The sequence below is a fragment of the Rhinatrema bivittatum genome, chromosome 2 (genome assembly GCF_901001135.1).
Source record: "Rhinatrema bivittatum chromosome 2, aRhiBiv1.1, whole genome shotgun sequence".
Taxonomy (NCBI): domain Eukaryota; kingdom Metazoa; phylum Chordata; class Amphibia; order Gymnophiona; family Rhinatrematidae; genus Rhinatrema; species Rhinatrema bivittatum.
Window position 1 is genome coordinate 582,584,410 of NC_042616.1, and position 18,306 is coordinate 582,602,715.

At 41.6% G+C, this 18,306-nt stretch overlaps 1 protein-coding gene across 6 annotated transcripts in view; it reads right to left on the minus strand.

The window, feature by feature from the left end:
• ARHGAP28 (Rho GTPase activating protein 28) overlaps positions 1–18,306 on the minus strand; it is a 547,343-nt gene that overhangs the window by 2,786 nt on the left and 526,251 nt on the right. For all 6 annotated transcript variants that reach the window (XM_029591030.1, XM_029591029.1, XM_029591034.1 and 3 more), the window contains one exon: positions 10,408–10,535. In XM_029591030.1, the coding sequence (XP_029446890.1) occupies positions 10,408–10,535 (128 nt within the window). The remainder of the gene's footprint in view (positions 1–10,407; positions 10,536–18,306) is intronic.

An 18,306-nucleotide genomic window follows, 5' to 3' on the forward strand; every position in this document is an offset into this window, starting at 1 on the left:
AAAAGGATGTATTTAAATTATTTTTTCAACAAAAGGCTTCAACAATAAGTATCCTCTTGTGAGAAAATATGTGAACTCTTCATTCAGTAACTGGTGTCACCACCTTGAGCAGCAATAACTCCAACTAAACGTTTCGTGTAATTCTTGATCAATTTCTCACATCTGTGTGGAATTTTGGTCCATTCTTCCATACAGAGCTGTTTCAACTTTGACATTTTAGAGTCTCCTTCCATGAACCGCCTGTTTCAGGTCTTGCCACAATATTTCTTTTTTTTTAAATTATTATTATTATTATTATTATTATTATTATCTTTTTGCATTTTCAATAATTATACAAAACAAGATTTTGTACATGAATACAGAAAATTCAACATTCAGTCAGATACATAATAGTGCATTTAACATAATCAATATTAGAATCCTCTGTGTTCCCCTCAGGAAAATACCAGGGCTAAACAATTATTTACTGAGCGAATTACAGGAAATTGAATAACTTTGAGAGAAGTATAGCAATACTCCTCTCAATCACATTTAGAGAAAACAATTAGTATCTTATTTATTACACCTAACCTGGTCCTGATTTGGGGGATGGGAATCTAAAAACTCCTGTAACTTAGGTATTTCTAAAAAGACATATTTATGCTCCAGATATTTAACTTCACACCTACACGGAAATTTCAATACAAATCCGGCACCTCTAGCAAGAACATCTGATTTCAATTTCAAAACTTATTTTCTTCTATTCTGAGTGGATCTTGTCATGTCTGGATATTGCTAGTTCCAAAGATTTAATAGCTGTCCATAATGTATCCATAGTTATCTCAGTGGGATATATCCAGACCTGACGCCCATGAAAACTTTCTAATCTATGTCTAAAAAATAGACGAAGTACGGTGTCCCTTTCTGTAGGGAACATAAAAGATACTAAAAGTGTAGCTCTAGTCGGTATATCTGTGTTGATTGAGTTTTCAATTACTTCAGATAAATTCAGGATTTCTGTCTGTACTTTTCCCATCTGTGCTTCTCTATCTAAATTTGAAGGGATATAGTAAGCTTTTGCTATAGCTGGTAGTACTTGACTAGGCATTTTTAATGTGTGTTGTAAATATTCTTTAAACAATTTCTACAGCAGGTATCAAATCGTGTTTAGGAAAATTCAAAATTGGGACACTTCAATTGATTTTCTATAAATTCCAGTTTCTTTTGATTTATTATTTCTGAGTTAACAAGGTTACTTTGCACACTCTCCAACTTTTCTAATCTAGCTTCGCACCTAACCAGCTTATTTTCAGATAAGGAAACCATACATTCAACATTCATTATCCTTTGTTGAGAATTGACAGCAGTCTGAGTTAATTTGTTTATTGCTAGTTCCAAAGATTTAATAGCTGTCCACAATGTATCCATAGTTATCTCAGTGGGTTTCTGGAGCAAACTTATGTCCAACACAGGTTGTGATTCCACATTTCCCCCCTTGGCCAGGTCTCCACTCCTTTCTCCATTCTTAGGAAGAATAGTAATTTCATCTGAACCCACACCCAACTCTGTTAGTCCAGAAAATATTCTTTCTTTTACTGATGGTGGGGAGGACGTTTTAGGAGCACCAGGGCTTAAAGAGATGTCATCGACCAGTGAAGTTGCTTCACTGGTCGATGACATCGATGACATAATGCTGGGAGAGGAGACCACTCACAGTGGTCTCCTCTCCCAGCATTATACCAGTTGTGACATTAAAGAATGATGAGATTTGAGGCTGTGTTGGTGTTAGTAAGGGAGACAAAGTCAGTGTCTCCCTTATATGAGCCTTTCTCTTGGTATGAGGCATAAAGTTATTATAGAATTGTTTAAATTAAATTGAGATCGATCTCCCCTTCTTTTATGTTCCTCTTTATTTACTTGTTGTTTCCCTGGCATGGGGGGAGTCGAAGGGAGAGAGGGTCAGATAAATTTAGGCATAAACAGACTTACATACAAGTTCACAATCAAATCTTGTTCCTTCCTCTAGCAACAATATTCCAGGCAAAGCCACGCACCTCTTAGGTGGTCCGGCTTTTGAAGGCCTTCCGGTCCCTCCTTGATGACGTTGGTGAGGCAACCTCTCTGCGTCCGAGGCCTAGGCACCTTCCCCACCCTCAGGCGGAGTCAGGAATCAGCAAAAGTAGGTAATAGGAAACCTCCTCAGGCTCCTCTCTCTCTCCTCACCCCGAATTAATGCCACAGGAGGAGCTGGCTTTTGAAGGCTTTCCGGTCCCTCCTTGGTTACGTTAGTGAGGTGACCTCTCTGCATCCGGGGCCTGGGCAGCGTCCCCACCCTTGCCACAATATTTCAATAGAATTTAGGTGAGGACTTTTGACTTGGCCAATCCAAAAAATGAAAATTCTTCTTCAGCCATTTTGTAGTAAATTTGCTTGAATATTTTGGATTGCTGTCTTGCTGCAGGACCCATGTTTGGCTCAGATTCAGCTCGCAGAGGGATGACTTGACATTCTCCTGTAGAAGTTTTGGATATAAAGCAGAATTCATGGTTCCATTATTGATGGCAAGCCATCCAGGTTCTAATGCAGCAAAGCAGCCCTTCGTCACCATGCTGGACAGCTGAAATGAGGTTCTTACTTTGGAAGGCAGTGTTTTCATTAAACAAAACATTTATTGTTATGATCAAAAAGTTCAATTATTGACTCATCTGTTCAGAGAACAATATTCCAGGAGTCATCCAGATACTCATTGGCAAACCAGAGGTTGGCAACAAATTCTTAGATGGTTTCTTCCTAGCTATCCTCCCACAAACACTGTTCCCGTTCAGTTTTTTCCTGATGGTTGATGAATGAACACTCACATCAATTGCAGCAAGACAGGTCTGCAGATATTTAGGTGTTAGCCAGGGGTTCCTTTGTTACTTCATGGATGATTTTCTGATTTGCTCTTAGGGTGATCTTGGCAGGACTTGCTCATAGTAGATAGAAATGTTTAGAAAGGTTTTGTAACACTGTTCAGACAGATAAGCATCAACTGCTTTTACGAATGTACTCTGAAATTTCTTTTGATTATAAATGACAAGTTTCCACTAATGTTTATGGTGCCCAAACTCAAAACATTTTGGCCTTTACATAGGATTGGATGCCCAAAATCAGACATAGATTCTCTGCAGGGTGGTTACTTGTTACCCAATTATGTAAACCCCTTGATTCTAGTTTTCATTATATCACTTGGGGTTCACAAACATATTCCACTATACACATATAAATGTGTTGTTTTTTTAAACTTTCTTTAATGTACATCTTAGTCTTCCAACACTTTATTAACTTGTCAGGGCTAAAATTAGTGCTTACTTGCATTTAAGTGAGGGAATATAATATGCAAATACAGCTTTACTCATAGGAAAAAGCACAATATGCAGCCCTCCCCTTGCTATGAGTCTGGTAATGAAATATTTAATTCTCTCTACAAGGCATCTTACTTCCCAATGGCAAAAGATTTCCACCCAATCCACTCTTCAGATACATGTCCTACCATTATGGAAGTGCTGAGCCTTTATGGGCAGTAGGGATACCACATTGCTCCTGCCTGCACTGCTACCATGGAACAAGCGACATTGCTAGGTGCGCATCATCGCAATCATATGATAGTGGTGAAATGCCTCTGTATTCATCTGCGGCAGGGTATTTCACCACATATAACTTTGCACTTGCTGTAGAGCAAGTGCAAATTCCTTAGTAACATTGTTAATGATGGCAGATAAAGATCAAAATGGCCCATCCAATCTACCTAGCAAGTTGCTTTTAGGGTAATAGCTGCTGCTCCGGGCAGGTACTCCCGTGTAGGAATGTAAACTTTGGGTTTAACAGAGGTTAGCCATTTCTTCATTTCCATCATCTAGTCACAAGGAATGCTCTGTCTCTGCTACCCTTTTGAATTCCATTACTGTTCTTCTGAGAAGGCGTCCACCATATTTTCCATGAAGAAATCTTCCTTGATACTGTTCCTGCGTTTTCCCCCTTGTAGTTTCATATCATCACCCCTAGTCTTACAATTTCCTTTTCATCAAAAAATGTTTGCTTTTTGTGCATCAGTTCCTTTCAGGTAATTGAAAGTTTGTCTCAAATCTCCCCTGTCTTGCTTCTTCTCTAAGTTATACATATTTAGTTCTTGCAGTCTCCTCTCATAAGTCTTCCAGTGCAGACCCCACATTACTTTGGCTGCCTCTCTCTGGACCATGTCCATCCTTTCCTTTTCCATGTTGAGGAGATATGGTCTCCAGAACTGAAAACAGTACACAAGGTGAGATCTCACCAAGGGCGTTATCACCTCCATGTTTTCACTGTTATGCCTCTCTCTCTCTATGCAGGCCAGCATCCCTCTGGCTTTAGCCACTGCATTGTAACATTGCTTTGCTGTCTTCGGATCATCAGACACTAAAACCTAGAGGTCTCCCTCCTGGTCTGTGCACATCAGTCTTTGGCCTCCCCCCTCCCCAATTGCATACAGCTCCTTTGGCTTGCTATACCCCAAATTTATGACTCTGCATTTCTTGGCATTGAATCCCAGATGCCAACCCTTCAACCGCTCATCAAACTATCTTAGATTGCTTTTCATTGTCTTTACTCCTTCAGGTGTGTCCAGGGCCGGTGGAAAGGGATTAGATGCCCTAGTCAGGCACCTTCTGTCTTGCGCCAACACCCCCTACCCCTGGTCACAGCCCCAACTCCTACCTCTCGCGAGCGGAGGCAGTGCCCCCTAATGGTCTGTACCCTAGGCCCAGGACTAGCGCACCTAGTGCTTCCGCTGACCCTGGGTGTGTCCCCTCCATTGCAGATCCTAGTGTCATCTGCAAAAAGTCAAGCTTTACTTTCTAATACAGGGCTTCCAAAATTAATCTCATGCATATTCATTGTGGAATATCTGAACACCCAGCTGGGTGTAGGATCCCTTGTTCTAATCCCTCCACAATATCGCTCACAAAGATGTTGAACAGAACCAATTCTAAAACAGATTCTTGTGGAATTCCACATATCACTCTTCTCTTTTCAGAGTAGGTTACATTTACCACCACTCTGTCAGCCAATTTGTAATCCATTCCACCATCTTGTGATTCACTTCCAAGTTTCTTATTTTATTCATGAGCTTCCTATGCAAGACTGTGCCAAAAGCCTTGCTGAAATCCAAGTAAACAAAATAGCGTGCTCTTCCTTGATCTACTTCTCTAGTCACCGAATCAAAAAATTCAGATTGTATTCACTGGCCACACATTTTGTGGGGGAGGGGGTATCCCTTTGGGAATTAGCTTCCAGGTTTGTAACCACAGACCTGCCAGCTCCCTGCAGGATTTTAAAATCCTTCACCCCCCAAATAAAGCTTAAATTAAATTATCCATAAACATAAAATCATAAGACCATAAGGTATGCCATACTGGGTCAGACCAAGGGTCCATCAAGGCCAGTACCCTGTCTCAAACAGTGGCCAATCCAAGTGACAAGTACCTTGCAAGTACCCAAAGAACTACAACAGCAAATCAAACTAGTCATAGAATTATGAAATTGACCTTTTTCTCTATAGTTTATCAGTACAACAATACACTGTATGTAGTTACTTGGGATATAAACCAATGCTATATAATAAGAAGACTCAAGTTTGATTCTCATCACTACCATTTTTCATGTGACCTGGAAAAATGCAGGTTACTCCCTTTTGCCTAACCTCTTGGGGGTTTGCTCTCCTACCCTTGTCTTAACACTTAACACTTTTCTGCCATCACTTCTATGTTTCTAATGGCTCATCCAGTCTGCCCAGCAAGCTCCCATAGTTATCAGTTACTCAGACCGCCAAGGTCAGGGCTCTTGTTGGTTACTGTTTGAGTCCAATTTCCTTTCACCCCCTGCCGGTGAAGCAGAGAACAATGTTGGAGTTGCATCAGAAGTATAGTATCAGGCTTTTTGGTTAAGTGTAGTAACCGCCACATCAAGCAAGTTACCCCCATGCTTATTTATTTTCCAAGACTGTACAGTTCAATGTCATTGTTGGTTGTAGTCTGAATTTGATTCCCCTTTTCCTCTTTTCCCCCTGCTATTGAAGAGGCAAGCAATGATGGAGTTGCTTCTACATTAAGAAGGCTTATTTGTTAAGTGTAGTATCTGCCACACCAGTAAGTTACCCCCATGTCTCTTTGAAATCTTTCACTGTTTTTGTCTTCATCATCTCCCCTAGAAGGGCATTCCAGGCATCCACCACCCTCTCCATGAAGAAATATTTCCTGACATTGATTCTGAGTCATTCTCCCTGGAGTTTAATTCAGTCTTCCAAACTATGTTCACCAGCCTGAAAATCTAGTGGATGGGAAAGGAGAGAAGTGGGATTTTTAAAAATGAAAACAATTAAAACTATGAGAGGATTAGATCATAAAGTCTCAGTAAGAAGGGAGAGGTAGAAGAGCGGAAGGTCTACAGTCATCTGAGGTCCTTTTGCTGGCCAGATTACAGATGGAGGAACTGCCTAAAGATGGCCAGCTTTGCTACAAAGATGGAGCAAAGGCAGTGATGTTTTCTGGAGGAACTGGAGCCATATTTCAAAGGTGAGTTACAGTAGAAGAAAAGAGAACAAAAGGGAAAAGGAAAAAGATATTCAGGAAAGAGGATCGGCCCAAATTGTATTACCATAGGACAGGATTAGGCAACTGCAGTCCTGGAGTGCCACAAATAAGTCTGTTTTTCAGGACATCCACAATGAATATGCATGAGAGGTATTTGCATGCAGTGCCTCTATTGTATGTAAATATGCATCATGCATATTCATTGTGGATATCCTGAAAACCAGACTTATTTGTGGCACTCCAGGATCACAGTGCAAATCTTGAGGTGTGGTCAAGAGACTGGAAGCTAAAATGTTATGCTAAAGAATGCAGAGTAATTAATTTGGAATGAAAATGACCACAGGAGTGATACTTGGGTAAAATATTTCTGTGAACAAAATTAGATTAGGATATCTGGTGATCTCAAGGTGGACAAACAAGTGCAACAGGCAATGGCAAAAGCCAGAAGGATGCTTGGCTGCATAGGGAGAGGAATGGTCAACAGAAAAAAGGTGATATTGCTTTTGTACAACTGCTTGGTGAGACGACATTTGTAATATTGTGCACAATGCAGGAGACTGCACCTTTAAAAAGATATAAACATGGGCCTAGACCTAGGCCTGATGCTGGAGCCTGGCCACCAAAGTCTAGTCTAGGTTTTGACTCTGGGTCCCAATGCAGAGGCCTGGGCCTAGGTCCAAGGTCGGGTCCCATCGGTGACACCCGGGCCCAATACCGAGGCCCAGTCAATGATATTTGCCTTTGCCAGGGTCTGGACATAGGCTAGGCTTCGACCTGAGGACTAGGTCCAGAAGCAGGCCTTCTGGCATCTTCTTTCTTGATCTTGATTTTTGTCGTATGGCCTAGGCTTGTGCCTTGGCAATCAGAACCTACCTCAGACTGAGCCCTGGAATTAAGGCTGGGTCCAGTTCCAGGCCTCAGACCAGGACTATGCCTTGGCTGAACCTCATGAGAGGTCTGGGCCTCAGCCCATTTATTTCTTTTACAGTGAAGCTATGGGGCTTTCTTTCTTGACTTCAATGTAAAATGATGTAACAAACTAATGAATATATATATATATTATTTTGTTCTGAAACTAATGGAATGAATTGAGGTTCCCACAGAACAAATCAACAAACTGAAACATTTTTTCCCTCTGCGCATCCCTGGTATCGTTTTCCTAGACCCTTAGTGCTGATGGAACAGGAAAATTGATGACTGTTACTGCCTTTAATTTTCTTGTATTCCTGCTAGCATGGTGAGCCTATTACCAGGCCTGGCACAATTGGGTGGATGCACCATGCATTTGCATGGTGCATCCTGGGGGCAGCACACCCCCGGGGTGAAGGGGTGTGAGCTGGTGTAGTGCTGAGCGGAGCAGAAGCTGTAGACCTCCTCCCCTGCAGCTTTCCCTGATCGCTCCCTGCTGCAACTAATGGAGACATGGAAACCTCTGAGCATCTTTTTTTTTTTTTTTCATCTAGTTCCTATTCTGCACTGGCCCACCCCACAGCTGATGAATGATAGCGGCAGGGGCTGCGTCTCATGGGGACTTGGGGGAAGCCTAATTGCTTAATGCTTTCAGGCCAGGGACCCACCGGAAGCGCTTGAGTTGCACGGGACAGCCTGAAGGAGAAAAACAGCAGGAGCAGCAGCAGAGGTTCTGGGCAACTCAGGGAGCCCGGTAAGAGGAGGAATGGAAGCAGTGCTGTGCCAGTGTCCTGTGTCAGCCTGCGCAGGGTGTGTTTGTGTGTGGGTGTTTGAATGGCAGCCTGCCATCCTGGGTTGTGTATCTGTGAATGGAAGCCACGCTGTGATCCAAGGGCTCACAACTCCCCTAGAGATAGGACCGCGCCTCCGTGCTCCCAACAGCATGTTGTTCCTACATAGGGATTTATAGCAGATTGGTTTATCGTGATTTCCTAATAGGAGCGGTATTGATATTTTAGGGCTTGATGTAATATTTGCATTGTTGCCTTTTCATAGCTAGGGCTGTTCTAGTTTGAGTGTTGACAGTATTGTTTTGGTATGGAATACTTACTATATCATTTATTAATATCATTATTGTCATTTAGTTTACTCAAGGCTTTCTGAGATCCAAACTCATAAGAACATAAGAACATGCCATACTGGGTCAGACCAAGGGTCCATCAAGCCCAGCATCCTGTTTCCAACAGTGGCCAATCCAGGCCATAAGAACCTGGCAAGTACCCAAAAACTAAGTCTATTCCATGTTACCATTGCTAATGGCAGTGGCTATTCTCTAAGTGAACTTAATAGCAGGTAATGGACTTCTCCTCCAAGAACATATCCAATCCTTTTTTAAACACAGCTATACTAACTGCACTAACCACATCCTCTGGCAACAAATTCCAGAGTTTACTAACACAATCTTATGGGTTCCAAGTGTCATTTTTTGTAGGGTTTTCTGGATAGCGCCACAGCAGTATATGTTTTTCTGTACAAGAAAATGTTACCAGCTAAGGAGCCCAACCAGTGCCATTTTTAGGTACTGGTAGATAGGGCAAGAGCACCTGGGGATCACTTCTGTTCAATTTAGGTATTTTAGACCTGCGAATATGGTAAGCTATGTTCAGGGGGTATGTCAGTTTTGAAAATGTGAATCTCTGGAGGGAGCAGGACTTTTTTTTAGGTGGGGAAAGGAGATCTGGGACAGAGCATGAGACTGACAGTTTCTATTGTGTATTGATTATTTGGAAAACAACAAGTCTATGTTATAAAAACAGGGGGGGGGGGGGGGGGGGGTACCTGTAAGCACAGGGCAGTAAAAGTGCTAGTGCTGGCCCTGGCTATTACTGGTCTTGTGGGAAGGCAAGGGGAGAATTAGAGAGACTCCCTGCAGCATCACCTTCAGCACAATATATTAGGTTCTATGGAATTTTCTGCAGGTTGCTGTCTTGACTTTGCTTCCTACTAGAGTGCCATGTTTCCTGCTCATCAGCACAACATTCCGCACTGCCCAGGTCAGGGACTAAGACTAGAGTTCTCATTTGCCCATAAGCCCCAATGCCTTCTCTGCTCTCTAGTTCTGCCATGACCAACATCCCACTGGCTCGCTCCCTAACAGTCCCTTCCTGTTCCAGTGTTGCCCAATCTGCTGTCTCATGCTGCCATTGTGAGGGTCCCAGAAAACTGCCCCAAACCATTAGAAAGCAATAGAACCATCATAAGCCAAAATCAAATGCCCTGACTGGCACAAGGATGAGGAGAAACATTGTGATTGGCTTCTGTCGTCTGTGTGTCCCAAGTAGCCCTGATATATTTAGAAAGTAAAACATATATGAGGAATAATCGGCAAAACCCCTGTTCTGCTCTCAACAGCCATGGGCGACAATTTGTTTTTCACTATCTTCATGCAAAATTGCTTCATTTCTACACCATGTTTTGTAGAACTTGGTATATATTTTTATTATGATTTAAGATAACTTATCATGGCTGGTATACAAGTAAAATGCAATTGTTGTGAAACACACTTCAGGAACTGATGGACCAGCACTACAGCTCAGGCTGCAGCAATGTGCAGTTATGTAATGGGTGATCCAGACTCAGGTTCCTCCATCTGGGGCTGGGCAGGCCCTGTGGTGAAAGGTAAAAGTGGTTGCTGCAACCACAGTGGCCCCTGCCAGTCAATAGTTGGAGATGTTCCTTCAGCCCTTGTGTCAGCAAGGATTCCTAGAGCTGCCCAGGCATGCCGTCTGAGGAAGTGGAGATCAAAGATTGCGTTGATAAGAAGAAGAAAAGTAACAATAAACTAAGACATGAAAATGTGACGGATGCGGGGGAAAAAAATAATTTGGAAAAAAAAAAAAAAAGGTTCTCCAACCTGTTTTCACAATGAAACCGTGCCAGGATGTCTTTGGCTTTTGTCCGACTGTTTAGCTGGATTGCCATGGAAAACTTTGAGTGCAGAGGAGCATAAACTCTTATCACTCCCTCGGGTACATCAGACTGCTGGGATAAGAGAAAAAGTGACAGACTTCAGTTCAGCAAAACTAATGTAGCACATAGAAACTATTTGGTTTTACGTTCCACGTAGGGGGTGCACGAACAGTTTAGATTATTTGAACCAAAAAAGGTTTTAACATCAGTTGTTTTAGGCAGATTACAGTTAAATGCATGCATAACAGTTCACATTTAAAACAAACAAAAAAAACAAAACACATTGAGTCAAACTAACACCAAATAATTCCTGAGCTCATCTCCAGTCTCCATATTCTCTCACTTCAAAATGCTTTTGGCTTGAATATTCTAAGGCTTGCATATTCATTTAAGGGTTTCCACAATCATTGAAAAGATAAGACTGATAGAATATCTGCATGAAGGGGAATAAGACCAAAGGACTTGGGTTTGATTTCTGGGTCAGGTTTTTTTTTTTTTGCTCCCTGGGCTGGGGATACTGCAAAGGCAGTGTTCACAGCCCTTGGCTGGGGGCGGGGATAGTCCCAGTCATTGTGCAGCAGCTGGTAATAGCTTTTAAGGTGAAGCTCCAACATACTTTCATGAAAATGTACTGTGATACGTCCCTAAAAAGGAACTTGAAATCCTCTCAAGAAGAACTTTTCCATGTCCCATCTGTTTCTGAGGTTAAACCTGATGAGGACTTGGACTTTCTCCACTGTTGTACAGTATCATGGAACACTACCAACAGAAGATCAGTTGTACAGTATCATGGAACACTACCAAAAGAAGATCAGTTGTACAGTATCATGGAACACTACCAACAGAAGATCAGTTGTACAGTATCATGGAACACTACCAAAAGAAGATCAGTTGTACAGTATCATGGAACACTACCAACAGAAGATCAGTTGTACAGTATCATGGAACACTACCAAAAGAAGATCAGTTGGACCTTAATTCAACTACAGCTGTTTACCAGGGCTTTTCTTTGAGGTTTTAGGTTGGATGATGAAGGGCTGTTTTTCTGCTTGATTTCTGATCATGGCTAAATAATAGTTAGGGTTAGTTTGGGATGATTTGTGACAGTCATGGAATGTTAAAGATTGTACAGTGTCATAGATTTATTAGCTATTTAGTTGTTGCTACGTTTGCACCGTATGCATTTTAATACTGACCTGTTAGATTTTATTCCAATGTTGTGATCTGCCTTGGATGTTACAGGAAAGGCAGAATATAAATGAAAGTAATAAATAAAAACAGTGTCCCCTAGTGTGCTGGATACAGGGTTCTAGGAGACCCCCTGGTGCCTGCTCCCCAATCTAGAACAGTTGAAGAATGGGTTAGGTGAGGCTGGGTTGTTATGAGGAAACAATGTCCCTGCAAGTGAACACCCAGATAACAAATGAGCTGGCTGTCTAAAGAACAGGATGAAAGTGGCAGGTCCCCTTCCCGTCCCCTTCACAAAAATATTGGCATAAATCAGAATCTTGGTTTTTAAAGAAAAACAGGCCAAAGCTCATTGCGTACCTGAACAAAATTAGAGCTGAATATTTGCAGAAACAGGATGGGATGAGGTTTGGGCATCTCTATTTTTATTTAATTTAATTTAACTCTGTCCTTATTGGTGAGTGAGCTCCCAGAAATCCGTGTGTGGCCTCACTCTATCCTGCAATGAGCAGCACGTCCTGAATTGCAATCCCTGCTCTCTCTAACGCTAAGGGCAGAATCTTTGATCGACTGTTGTAAGAACTTCATTAATCCATGATTATGGAATGCTAGTGGTTTAGTTGCCTCCCTCTTCATTAGGCGGCCAACATAGAAGTCATTTTGTGGTGAAATTGTAAAGCTCATGACAGGTACCAGATTTACTTTACTAGAAAGTAACGTCTTCTACTAAACTGTACGGCTTTCCCTCATCATTTTCTTTTAGCACCTGAGGGACTACTTGAAGGGATGAAAAAATAACATTCAGCTTTTATTTCTCATTCAATCTTTGGCCTCTGTTGAAAGTCTGAACCAAGGTATGGATTATTACACTTGATCGTAGTCTGAGCTGTGAACACTTGTTCACTGGAATCTAAACTACAACTCCTTTCATATAAGCTACCAAACATCCATCAGCTGTTAATGTTCTTTCGTCACTGTCAACTTCATTCCCATTTGAACCAGAGAAGAAAGACTGTTTCCTTGTGCCAGTAGATTAAGCCATCCATTCTATTGCAAGCTGACCTACTCTTACAGCATCTGGAACAGCTAAACAAAAATAAATCAGTTCTCCTTACAAACATTTGAAATTCTATTGAAATACTGTATTAACATATGCACATGCTTATGAAGCTTTCAAAATCAAAAAGAAGGATTTCAAAACTCAGCATGTACAAGTAAACCATATGCAAAGAAAAGCAAAGGCTTTTTCATCTAGCAATGGGCAATAGAATATTTACATTCATAAATAAATGGTACCATAAATTCATACATGATTTTAACCATTTATTACAATAATATATCTAACATGATCATGTACAATAAAAACACACCTAACATTGCAAAATATATCCCTACTAGGAACCTAGTTTCAATGATGCATGGTTGTCATCTTCAGGGGATACCCACCCATTAAAACCATACTTTCCACCTTCTTAATATATCAATTACTTCAAACTGCAGTCTTTAAAATTTAAATTTGATTGTCAATAATCATTATTACATGAACAGGAACCATCTATTATATTGTTTCAATAATTAAAGTTGTCTAATTATTTCAAGCATCCTTTCATAAAAAATTGTTTTATGTGCGATGCTCCTATCAGCGATCCTGAAAGTTCAAGACAACTTGTTTGTCAAAAGCTTCAACTCAACACAATCTTCCCTATGGCTTATGTTTAGTGGTATTTAATTTTCATCATCTTATTATATCAAATCTTGCTGCCTCTTTCATTTTTATATCCAACATGATTTATAGCACTTTAATCTAAACATGTCCATTTCGATATGGCGATCTTGCTCAAAAGTGCCACCAGAATATTTAGCCAATCCATGATTTGTTTTTTCAGATCACAGATTGAAAAACAAATTAGAACCATTCATTTCTTCTGTATTAAGTTTTCAGACGAAAGGTAATACATGCGTAAGCTCATCCTGGGTCTCCAAGGGATGAAGGGTTCATGTCAATGCTGAGGCTGAGTCCGACTCGTGTGCTCCCTGGTATGGATGGATTTTCTATGGGGGCGGAGGGAAGCAGTGAACATGCCTGTGTCTGTGATGTGCCAATAAATAGTCAGGGCTCTTTCTGGTCTTCCATCATAAAACTTTACTGAATCACGTCTTCCACAGAAATAGTTTGGAACTCTGTACATTTCTTTCTTGTTGCTTCAGTTATACATTATGGATGCATTTAAATACAGTTGTGTGTTCCCTTGACTTTTCCATTGGGTCTTATTTGTACCATCCTGGACTTTTAGGTTTGCGCTTATAGTAGCTGGCAAGGTTCCCCCAGGTTTGAGTTTGAAACTCAGTTCCATGCCTCTCCCTTCATGTGGGCTTCAACCCTGCTGTCTGTACGAGTGAACACTAGAAGGATAGCTCAATGGTTTTCTTCTTAAATTGTGGCATTGGAATGGCACTTATTCCTCTAAACATTTCTGTCATGTTATCATTGAGTCCCTCAGGCTGATTGTTGCACAGATGAACAGAAAGGTTTCCCAAAAACACAAGCCAACCTCCAGTCACTAAAAACAAAACTCCTTACTTACAAGAATATTTCCAGCCCCTGTCCCACAAAAAGCCAGAACCCTAGAGGACAAGAGACATTTTTGTCTGGTTTATGAGCAACCCCTTTCCTCTCTTAGGGAAAAACAAATCATTTCAGAATCATAATACAGCAGAGACCCAGCTCACCAACACTTTGTTGTGGGCCTGCAGCTATCCTCAGAGAGGGTAATTTTCAAAAGGATTTAGAGATTTAAAACTGGGTTTTATGCATGTAAATGCTCTATACACATGTAAATGGGCTTTTGAAAATTGCAGCAATATGATATTGAATTGTCAATAGGTTTTATGTACATAAATGCACATAGGAATGGTAACTTTAAAATCAGCAAGGACATGCACATGGGTGCACACATCCACGTGTATTTTATATTGTGCGCATAAATGCTTGCACACTTTATAAAATACACATAAATCTACCCAACAACATGTTTGCGTATCTTAAAAGATACACAGCATGCATTTTAAACAATGCCGGATAAGTTATGATTTATCTGGTTAAGCAACGGCAAAGCCACTACTTAGCAGGATACTATATCTTATATGTTACTTATCCGGCTATGTAGCACTGTTAAAAACTTATCCGGCTAAGTAAGATGGCTGGATAAGTAAAAGAAAAGTGCTACTTAGCCAGATAAGTAAGATCGGATAACTAGCATTTGAAGACTTTTCCGGCTATCTAAGAGCCGGATAAGTAGCACTTTTTAAGATTTGTCTGGCTAATTGAACATATCAAATTAAAATCAATCCATTTAGTTCTTCCTGGCATTCCATAAAATCCAGTTTTTCACAAGGTTCTGCACTGTCCTCTGTACTTTTTAACATTTATCTAACCTCATTATGTTGAATTCTAGGACAGCTTGGTATGTCATACAAGCTTTATGCTGATGATATTCAGTTTTCTTTTCCAATGCAATCTACCTGGCATAACACTAACCAATTCTTTTCTCATTCTTTATCCACCATTTCAGGAATGGTTTTTTCAAAACAATCTTTCTTTCAGTGTTAAAAACACTGAAGTTATCTCTCTTGGCCAGCCTGCCTTTTACCTGAATCCTCCAGTTCTCACACATAATGGATCTGATATTTACTTTTCACAGAGAACTCGCAATCTTAGTATCTTGCTTGATCCATGGCTAACAATGAAACACACAGTCAGTAGTACAATATTTTTTTTCAAGTTAAAATTGCTTCATCATCTCAAACTGTTACGGTCCCGGGCCGTGCCCCAGGACCTCCACTCACCTCCCGGCCTGGGCCAGCCGTGGGAGTCCCTCCACTTCGGCCCCAAAGGCCCAAAACATGGCCTACCACGGTGCTCTCCTTGCAAGGGAGACGCAGATGATGATCCACAGCTGGCCCCGCCCCCTAGATGTAGAAATTGCTTGAGTGTCCGATGGATTGCGGGTGATAGGCCGAGGTTAGATCCAACAAGATGTCAAGTTTCTGACACAGTGTCTTCCAGAATTTAGCAGTGAACTGCATGCCCCTATCTGACAGGATGTGCCTTGGCATGCCTTGAAGGCAGAAGATGTGTTTCACGAACAATTTGGCTAGTTTCACAGCTGACCTTAACCCTGGTAGGGCCACTAAGTGGGCCATCTACAAGAAGCGATCGACAGTTACCCAAATCGTGTTATTCCCATTGGAAGGTGGTAAGTCTACCATGAAGTCGGTTGCAATATGGTCCAAGGTTCTTCAGGCACTGGTAAGGGGTGAAGGAGACACCAGGGATGTCCGGCCGGAGGTTTCTGCCTCGCACAGGTAGCACATGAGGCTACGTAAGCTTGTACATCTGCCTTCATCGTAGGCCACCAAGAGAAGCGCTGAAGCATGACTAGTGTGCGGGCTTGGCCTGGGTGACCGGCCAATTGAGAATCACGTGCCCACCTTAATAGCTTTTTCCACATACCTCGAGCCACCACAGTCTTACCGGCTGGCACCACATGGGTGGCGGTCAAGACTACCTTCTCAGGGCTGATGTTGTGGCGAGGTTCATCAGGCACATCTTCTAATAGAAAGGAATGTGAGAGGGCATCCGCCTGGACATTCTTCTCCACAGGACTGTATTTGAGCAGAAAATCGAATCGGTTAAAGAACAATGACCACCTGACTTGCCGATGGTTAAGTCGCTGCGAATGCCGTAGATATGCCAGATTTTTGTGATCTGTTTACACTGTTATTTGGTCTTGGGCCCCTTCCAACCATGGACGCCACTCCTCAAAGGCCAGTTTAATAGCTAACAACTTTTTATCTCCAATTCCATAATTTCTTTCAGCTGGAGAAAAATGTCAAGAGAAGAATGAGCATGAATGAAGGGTGTTGGTATCGCTGTACTGGCTTAACAGGGCTCCCATGCTGACATTGGAGGCGTCGACTTCAACGATGAATGGGTGATACGGATCAGGATGGCAAAGAAAAGTTTTTGTTTTAGAAGGCCGCTTTGAGAGTCTGGAAGGCTGCCATGGCCTCAGGAGACCATTTAGAAGGGTTAGCACCTTTTCTAGTCATGGCAGTGAGTGGAGCAGTTAAGGTGGAGTAATGCTTGATAAATGTACAGAGCTGAGGCCCAGGACAAGGCAAGGCCCCTGAGGAGCTGGTACCAAGAGCATCCAATATGGAACAAGCTGACCCCGAAGGGTAAAACAGGAACATAGCAAGGCCCCTGAGGAGAGGGTACCTGGGCCGTCCAGAGTACAGAGCGAAGGTGTCTGTAATCTGAGCAAAATCAGCAGGAACGAATCCTTGCTAACTCGTAGCTGGAATGGAGTTTAGAGTTTAAATACCCAGAGGTAATGATGTCATGCGGAGGGGACACCCCTGAGGTTCCCACCATGACGTATGTAAAAGGATGGCCAGTGCACGTGCATGCCCTAGGTGATCCCAGAAGGAAAATGGAGAACGCAATCGTCCTTGTTGGTTCGGGGACGCTGGAGCGGTCGAAGTGTAAGCGGAGGTAGCCATCTTGCCAACTGGAATGGAGAAAGGCAGAAAAGAGGTGAGAGAGAGGCTGCAGGCATCTGCGGCTGATGGGTGCAACATTATCGGATCGCACCATCATAAGATCTCTGTTCTATCAAGTCTCATTGCTGTTGCTTGTTTTTATAGATTGTGTATGTGAATACTTGCTTTTATGCTAGTAATGTTGTTACCCACCCCGAATATTGTAGCATTTGGGTTAGAAAACATTTAAAATAATCTCTTTTACAAGGATTATACTCCTTAGTAGGTGTGTGCAGGCCAAAAAAATGTCATTTTATTTAATTGGTGGGGGGAGGTTACCATCTTAAATTGTGTCACTCAGGTTTTTAAAATTTTTTTTTTTAGGTTTAGAAAACAGTACACACTATCTACAAATAGTGCATGTAATTTATGAACAGTAAACACTAAAAATGATAGAAAATAAAACAATTTTGTGGGTTTTTTCCTATTGTTTCATTTTAAAAACCACATAAAATGTTAAAAACAATATCAATTACATTGTATGCTTCAAAAAAAGTGCATTCCTATTTTTTTAATAAGATTCTATAATGGCCTTGCATATGGATCACAGACAGGTGAAAATGGACTATGACACCATGCTACGTGCGCAGATACTGTCAATAACTGGGGGAGTCTCCCCGGGTGGCCTGCTTCTGCATACACCAGATCCTGGAGTGATGTAGGCTCCAAATCAAAGACTACACAGCCAGCAATATAGCTTCCAGGTGGGAGAGCCACTTTGGATTCCATGGGAGCCAGACTGGTCATGCACTGCTCCCCCTGCAGCCATGATGTATCTTCCTGATAGCTTCAAGAATTTGCATACAAAAAGTGCCTCTGTGGGGGGAGGGGGAGAGAGGAGGATAATCTTTCAGATTGTGATTGTTGTTTTGTCTACTTCAAACATGGACTCCTCTAAGCAGCTGTCTGAATATTTGAAAATGAAGATAATTCACTCTTACAAAGAAGGAAAAGGCTATAAAAAAAATCTCTAATTACTTCTAGCTAGCAATTGTAGCTGACAGAAACATTTATTAAGAAAGGACAGTTACATGAAACTGTTGAAATCAAG